The 7,460-nt window shown below is 38.9% G+C and overlaps 1 protein-coding gene across 1 annotated transcript; it reads right to left on the bottom strand.

The window, feature by feature from the left end:
* Positions 1-393: 393 nt before the first annotated feature.
* On the bottom strand, positions 394-7,354 carry LOC128210725 (uncharacterized). Its single transcript, XM_052915078.1, has 8 exons — positions 7,308-7,354; positions 6,895-7,099; positions 6,547-6,753; positions 5,798-5,923; positions 3,612-3,753; positions 2,207-2,484; positions 1,589-1,826; positions 394-800 (listed from the first exon to the last, which is right to left on the bottom strand). Exons 1-8 carry the CDS (start codon positions 7,352-7,354, stop codon positions 394-396), a joined length of 1,650 nt encoding a protein of 549 aa, XP_052771038.1.
* Between the last annotated feature and the right edge of the window lie 106 nt (positions 7,355-7,460).

Genomic DNA, 7,460 nt, shown 5'->3' with positions numbered 1-7,460 from the left:
ACATTAAATGTTCATCCTATTTATGGATGATATGCCATTTGTGAGAAATGCTCATTGTGTTAAGAAAGCATAAAATTTCATTGGTCGGTGGGGAGGGGAATGGGGCGCATGCGCCAGAACTCAGTGAGATTCAAGAAGCCGCAATATAATGAAAATGTTCAAAAGATAGTTTACTTCCTTTTATTATTTCATCTTATAAAATTATAGTATACAAAATAATTTGTTTTGGTGTAAAAGGTATGTGTAAAATGTTATAAAATGCTATCAAAAAATAAAATAATGATCTGAATTGTTTGTTTATAAAAATATTCTTCTGAAGCTACCAAATTTACTTCTCTTGTTTATAAAACTATTCTTCTGAAGCTACCAAATTTACTTCTCTTGTTTATAAAACTATTCTTCTGAAGCTACCAAATCCCTATCCAATTTCAAGATGTTTACTTCTCTTGATGATGACGTCGATTTCCGTGCGGAATTGATTTCTGCCTTACCGGAAATTGAACCGGAAGTCGAGGAATTTGTCGTCTGCTGTGGCATAGCGTTGAGGTCAGGGGTTGGAATGTTGCCACCAGAGTAGAATGTTATATTTTCCGGCATAAAGGGTACCGCCGGAGGTTGGGCGGACTTTGAACGTTGAAGATTTGCGGGATAATTTGTGGCAGTTTTGGATGGCGTACTCTTCGGCCGGGGATCTCTAAAATTATCCGCATAGGTTGTTGCAAATAACATTTTTTGGTCTTGGTGCAACATCCGATGTTCTGACGTATGACGACATGGTTTCATTTTACTTGCTTTGTGTCCTATAATGTAGAAAAATAATCCTCATTCCTGGGCAAGTGTCGTGTTAGTATTTGTAATATTGAGAATACATCTTATACGGCGATGTATTTTTAATAGAATTTCGTATTCTAACTGCTTCAAATGAAACTGTACATGTATTTCATTGAGTCTCCGACATCACAATGATGTTCAAGGGACTCGCTCATCTTTTTGTAAAAAGCACGTTTTGTGTGACTAAATAAAGTGTGGCAAATCATTAAGAGTGTTAAAATATGTATGCAAAAAGCTGCAGAAACAAGCTCAGTAACAAAGAGTTTAAACATAAACCCGTTTTAATCGCACTGGGTAAACGCCAAAGACATAGAACATAAAATCACAAACAAAAAACATAGAAGAACTGCACAAAACTCCACAAACAGCACAGTGCATACATACTATATATATATATATAAAAAACTAGGTATGTTTATCAAGAATTGTTAGGTACCGCCTTGGAACGGTCAGTAAAATGTAAATTTACTGGGGGGTTATACCCAAGGTTTAAAGCCTCGAACCCTTCATCAACTATTGATATTTGCTCAAATATCGTCTCTGAAGACCACAATTTGAATATATACTTATTATACTATTGTTGTGATTCTTTTTGCAATTTCGATAACATAAAGTAAAACAAATGATAAAATAAGTGTTTTCAGGCGCATTATCGCGAACTATAAGTTTTGGTCCAAACACATAAGCGAGTACATTTAATTGGACTGAAATAACACGGTTCATTTGGGGTTGAACATTTTGAACAAATCATACTAGCCTGTAAAGTGGGAGCGATGGTTTGTCTCGCAGACCATTTTCTCTTTCGGCGGCTGGTACACCTCGATGATACGGTACGACTCGCGTGGACTAACGTCTTGCCATACCCGGAAGTCTTGATTGTACGTGGACTGCCGGATTAACTGATCGGCCTCATTAACGATGATAATGTTCTGGCTGTTGTGTTGTGGCTTCACAGGGTGTTGTTGCCCGATCACCACGGGGTCCCGGAAGTCGTGCTGATGGATACAGAATCGATGTAAGATTCACAGACGCATTTGTATGATGTGCAATAGATACATGGGTTATTATCATTAAACAAACTGAATATCCATTTAATTTATTATGCATGCGTTGAAACGGACACCATTTGACTCAAAAACACGTCGGTTTTGGTTTGTTCAGAAGCCCACTGTTTTCATGCTCTGGCGATTGATTACTCGGTAAATTCTTATAGTCGAATTATATTTCGGATAAAAAATAAACAATGTTTAACAAAACAGTACCACTCCATCGCCGAAGAATTGCCACCACATACCATATTGAAAGCAATTCACAGGCGTGTTAACAAAACAGCTATTAAAATTTAAGTTTCTTATCTGTATAATTATATACTCACCATATACAGGCTTTTATTGATCATTGTCCCGTCGGGCTTCTTGTATGTGGGTTTCTTTGCCCAAATGGGCAGCTGATATGGATTGACAGGCCACTTCTTGTAGGCGCTACTGAACGTTGTAGCACCATCAAACTTGGCCGTCGTCTCGCTGAAGTGGTCGGATTGCGGCGGGTAGCAGGCTTTAGGCCGCTCAAAACCCTTTGGGGAGGTGTAATCAGCTTGTACGGTGGAGATATCGTTAAACTTGGAATCTGGACGCGTACCCGTGGTAGTTTTGCCTAAACAGAATTAAACATACATGTATGCATTTACACCTTACGATATAATGTTATATCTTACTAACTCCAATTGCTGATAAAGGTTCATTTAAATAAATGACGTCATAGACATCAAAGTTAATCCATTTTACAACCCGTGCAATGACCATTGTGGGATATGTTTTGTTGCAGTATTAGATCACTTTTGCCTACAACCTGCGGACAAGTGTTTCTGCCGTGTGGCCAGTGCTGGGATAACGTTTAAACTCCCCGACGTACAAGATGAGTCGCGCACAACAAGGCGGCAATTGAATATAAACAAAGGAAAGTAAGAAAGGTAAGAAGTAGCGTCAAAGGCTCAGGACAACTGGATAATTATTACACATGATCGACATGGTTGATGTTCTTTTCTTGCAACTTCTGTAGTTTTTAAAATTGCATGATAAATGTTATATCGTGGAAATCACTTGTTCAATGTATTTATTTCAATGTATACTGATTTTTCACTGAGTTGTACTTCATTTTAGTCAACGTTGTCAATAAATGAAGATGATTCGTAACAGAAATATGAGCCGATGCCTTGATGGCTCAAAATAGCAATTAATTATTTCATAAATAAAAGGGTATATCTCCAAGATTATAAGTATTCTTCATTTTTATATGTTTCCATTAAAAACAACCAAATTGGAAGTCGAGAAAGAACGCTTATTCTAAACGAATGAATGCTGTCGTTCGTACGCTTTGCGATGTTCGACCCTTGCATACAATACCTATTTTTTAACGATTGCTTTTAAATTTCAAATTCTGTCTTTAAACTGTCCATAAAGCCTGCTTTTTTCATCAGATTGGACACATGAATTTATAAGGCCTTAAAACTGCACTCTCACAGATTGACCATTGAATGAGTTTTTTCTACATAGAACATCATTCTTTTAAATGTAAATATGGAAACTGCAATCTGATCTTTTTTCAACAGTCTTATACCACCAGTATCGTTCACCAGAGTGATGATGCTATGCGTAACACTGATTTATCACGATTGCACCTCTGATGAATGAGAATGTATACTACTTGTGTCCAGACATTTACGCAATACATCAAAGAACCGCAATACTAAAACTTTCAATGAGGGATGACTGGAAACATACACATGTTAGGATCCTTCATCTGGTTTGTAAAGAAGTCCCTGTATTCCGTGCGGTCCTGTAGCGGGTCGGTAGGGCGGATCGTATTCTCCAGGGGAATGATCAGTCCCGGCCGCTCCACATTCTCGTACGCCACAAAGTCGCTCTGTGAAGCAGAATGGCGGATTAGGTGAAATTCACAAGGTTTACAGTTTGAACTTTATCATCCAGGGCCGATTGTGCCGAATTTGTTAAAGGTAAAAACCTTGCTTATGTCATCGTTGTTAACTTTCAAATCGCTACTGCTGTGGTACTTTAATGGATACGCTTGTGGTCTACAGTATTTCTAATACTGTTTTGGACAACTGTTTCAGCTGATCTTGGATTTTGTCAAGTATATGAACATATCATCAACTATTTCACGTTTAAAAGTTAACAACAATGTCGTCAATCACGTTGTTAACAGTAACAAAGTTCTAAACAATCGGCTCTTAAAGTATGTTGGAGCACTACTGAGATTGTTATACAATTTTCGTAACGTATTGATATAAGTATTTATCATGTGTTTTCGGTACGGATAAAATCCGACCCTCGGGCACGTGCGTAAGCCGGTAACGAGGCTTGCCTAATTACCGGCCACGCAGCGTGCCCGAGGGTCGGATTTTATCCGTACCGAAAACACATGATTGATATTTTTCTTGCATATCTAAATTTATCAATTTGCGGAAAAAAATGACGTAGAAAACGAGCCTTTGTACAATTACACCAAAAAGCTCGTGCGACGTTGTTTACTGACGTCATAGAGCGCAGTAATTTTAAATAACTAAACATAGCGTTTTTACGATTAATTATTTTCAATTTTAATTGAAAGTCTTGCAAACATATATATTTGATTGCGCTTTATTGAAATGGCATAATATATTTTTCATAAACCATACAATAAATGAAATAAGAAGTTGCGCGTTGTTGAGCGTGACACATCTTACATGGGGTATGTAAGACGGGTTTTTTTTTTTCCAGCACTGGTCACATGACCGGAAACACACGTCCGGTATGCAAGAATATAAGTATCTTCCATGGCCGAGAGTGTAAGATAGGTTCATCCCGACCCGAGCTTAGGGTGTTTGCGGAAACGAGGTTTACCGAGTTTCCGCAAAACACTCTGCGCGAGGTTCGGGATGAACCTGTCTTACACGAGCGGCTATGGTAGATGCTTTTTCTCCCACCTCAGTTAAACAAAATTAAGTAAAAATGTATATTTTTGCTGGAACTCTTTTGTGCTTAGTGAAAATAATTGCGTACGGATATGCGATAATTCGTGGTTGTCATGGATATTCGCGCAGTGATTTAGAGTATGTAAATGGTCTGATCGGTCTTTAAATAGTTCTAAGAAGAGTGAAACATTATTTCTTGAAAGTTGCGTGAAAACTGTTTTCTGGTGACATTTGAAGCGAGAAATAATTAACTAGCGTTCTAAATATTGCCACAAGACAAGGTTTCCATGATGCGTTACAGACGACAGTCTTCAACAAGGAAGGTAATGACAATGTGGTGACCATTAAAAGAAGTTCCATACGGGCATTTTATCTTCGCCCGTGGGCAAGATAAGAATTTCTAGCATGGTTAAATTATTGTATCTACTTATCTGAGGTGGGAGAAAAGTAGATCCAATAATTAAATGGTCAAAACCTATATCTTACGTGCTTAGGTAAGTAAAATGTTTTTTCAGTGGTCAGAAAAGCTTATCTCAACTTGATTGAAATCATGCCAAACAAATTTCAGTAGTCTAAAAAGATATAGGACGCGTTGAGTGCATTACTTGCGCGGTGGACTTGTTCTTGGCAGTGTTGGCGGCGTCGGTGGACTTTTCAATGTTGCCTTTGGCCATCATGGGCGACTGTCGGCAAGACTGCATCACCGCCGATGTGTATGGCTGGTATGAATCCTGTCGGTGTAAAGATACAGCCATGGATATGATTGGTGTAATATTCACAACCTAGTACCGATGGATGCCTCTATGAAGTATACCGTACCAACAGCTGGGCAGTGTTAACTAGATCATCAATACCTATATTTTACATTAAAAGAATACTTTCATTAGTTTTAATATCAGTTTAGTGAACAGTGATTCGAAAAGTTAGCTTAAAATGATCGAAATAAAGCTGAACAAATTTCAGCAGTCTAAATATAGAAGTCTCTGTCTACGAAACCTGCGCGGTGGACTTGTTCTTGGCAGTGTTTGCGGCGTTGGTGGAACTCTCGATATTGTCTTTGGCCTTGATGGGTGGCTGTCGGCAAGTCTGCATCACCGACGCTGTGTATGGCGGGTAGGAATCCTGTCGCGAAAAAATATTCAGTCATAGATATGATTTTTAATATATGTGTGGTGTAAAACACTTTTAAATGTTCCGAAAATGTGAACGAACTATTTTGGTTGCGTTGATGCCCATTCAACTATTGGTCCGCCACTATTGTTAAGCCTTTAGCCTAACCGTTACCCCAACCCAACTCTTACAATACCTGACATACCTCAAAGAAGAATATAATTTTTCTAAAGAAATTGTAAAATTAATTGAACAATTTAGGTGGCGGACTAATTGCAAACAGTAGCCCAATTTTATTTAAGGTAAGGTTTATTACTGATTTTCGACTAACCGTTGCAAAACATTCCGCAAATGGATCAGCAGCAACCTTAACACAAACTTCCATCTAGTCTAACGAAAAAGATTGCGTCAACTGCCAAAGTATTATGCCATTCTTAAGAATTTCTTGTAGTAACCCCGGCCGACTTACAAAACTTAAATGGCTCGGTGTTGTTGTTGCTGTTTTTTTGTTGTTGTTGTTGCGGTTGCGGTTGTTGTTGTTGTTGTTTTGGAGTTAGAATTTTAACTGTTCTCTTGGATTGGGCCACTGCAAACATGTATTCTCTGAGTTGGCCTCAAGTTAACTAAAGTCTCACCTCGTAAATTGTGTCACCTCCGAAAGGTTCCCCATTGTTTGGATGGATCACCTTAGCGTTGTCCACGCGCAGCTCAGGGGTTGGGCAATAGCGGATCCCGGTGGTCGGGCGGCCCCCGTCTGTCACGTACTGACACATGCACGTGTGCTCGTGCGTCTGATCTGCACCCTTTTGCTTCTTGGTTCTCGGAAAGACTTTTTTTGCCGGCTGGAGGAAATCAAATGGCGGTGTTTTAGAGTGTGATTAAGATATGTAATTTTTCATAAAGACCATATAAGGGGAGTCCAACCCTTGAAAATCCCTCAAAAACGATTACGTTTGATTGTGGCTACGATTACTTAAGCTTACCGCATGGTACAGGAAATCAAGCCCGTAAGTAGTTTTTCGCTCCATTTGTTCCCGAGTTTTCTTCAATGTATTCTTTTCAGGGGGTTTAAAACTTGGCTCGCGGGGTCGACAAGGCCATTCCGGGTAGGCGCCCTGATACTCGGACGTGCATTTGGCCATTGGGTGGATAAGCTCTCTCTTATAAGCCTTTGGGCTGTCCCCGTAGCTGAAATTCATGATACGTTTATTTACTAACGTCGCATGGTTATTGTCTGGATATGCTTATTATCCCTTTAGTTTTATTCTTCTTGCACAATATATCGAATATATATATAAAAAAAATCACTTTTTATTTTTGCTAGAAAGCGTTTTAAAGGTCTCTTGAAACAGAGCAATAATTTCATTTTAGATAAAAACAAATATGAATGGTATACCAGTTCGAACATCTCGTCACCAATTCAAGTTTTTTTCCTCGCGCCATGAATATTTCTTGTGAGAAAATCACGGAGCGCCGCAGATTTCCGCCGCAGCGGACGCCATATTGTTTACTTGGTGTCGCCTTAGTAATGATTGCCTATGACGTCAAG

The sequence above is a fragment of the Mya arenaria genome, chromosome 12 (assembly GCF_026914265.1).
Source record: "Mya arenaria isolate MELC-2E11 chromosome 12, ASM2691426v1".
In the NCBI taxonomy this organism is placed as follows: domain Eukaryota; kingdom Metazoa; phylum Mollusca; class Bivalvia; order Myida; family Myidae; genus Mya; species Mya arenaria.
This window is presented reverse-complemented; position numbering and strand designations above follow the sequence as displayed.

Excerpts from the sequence above, each read along its gene's own strand:
- LOC128210725 (XM_052915078.1), bottom strand. The coding sequence starts at position 7,354 with ATGGCGCGAGGAAAAAAACTTGAATTGGTGACGAGATGTTCGAACTG. Across the intron at positions 3,754-5,797 it reads AGAACAAGTCCACCGCGCAG|AGCGACTTTGTGGCGTACGA; the intron begins GTTTCGTAGACA and ends TCTGCTTCACAG. Across the intron at positions 1,827-2,206 it reads TCAATAAAAGCCTGTATATG|CACGACTTCCGGGACCCCGT; the intron begins GTGAGTATATAA and ends TGTATCCATCAG.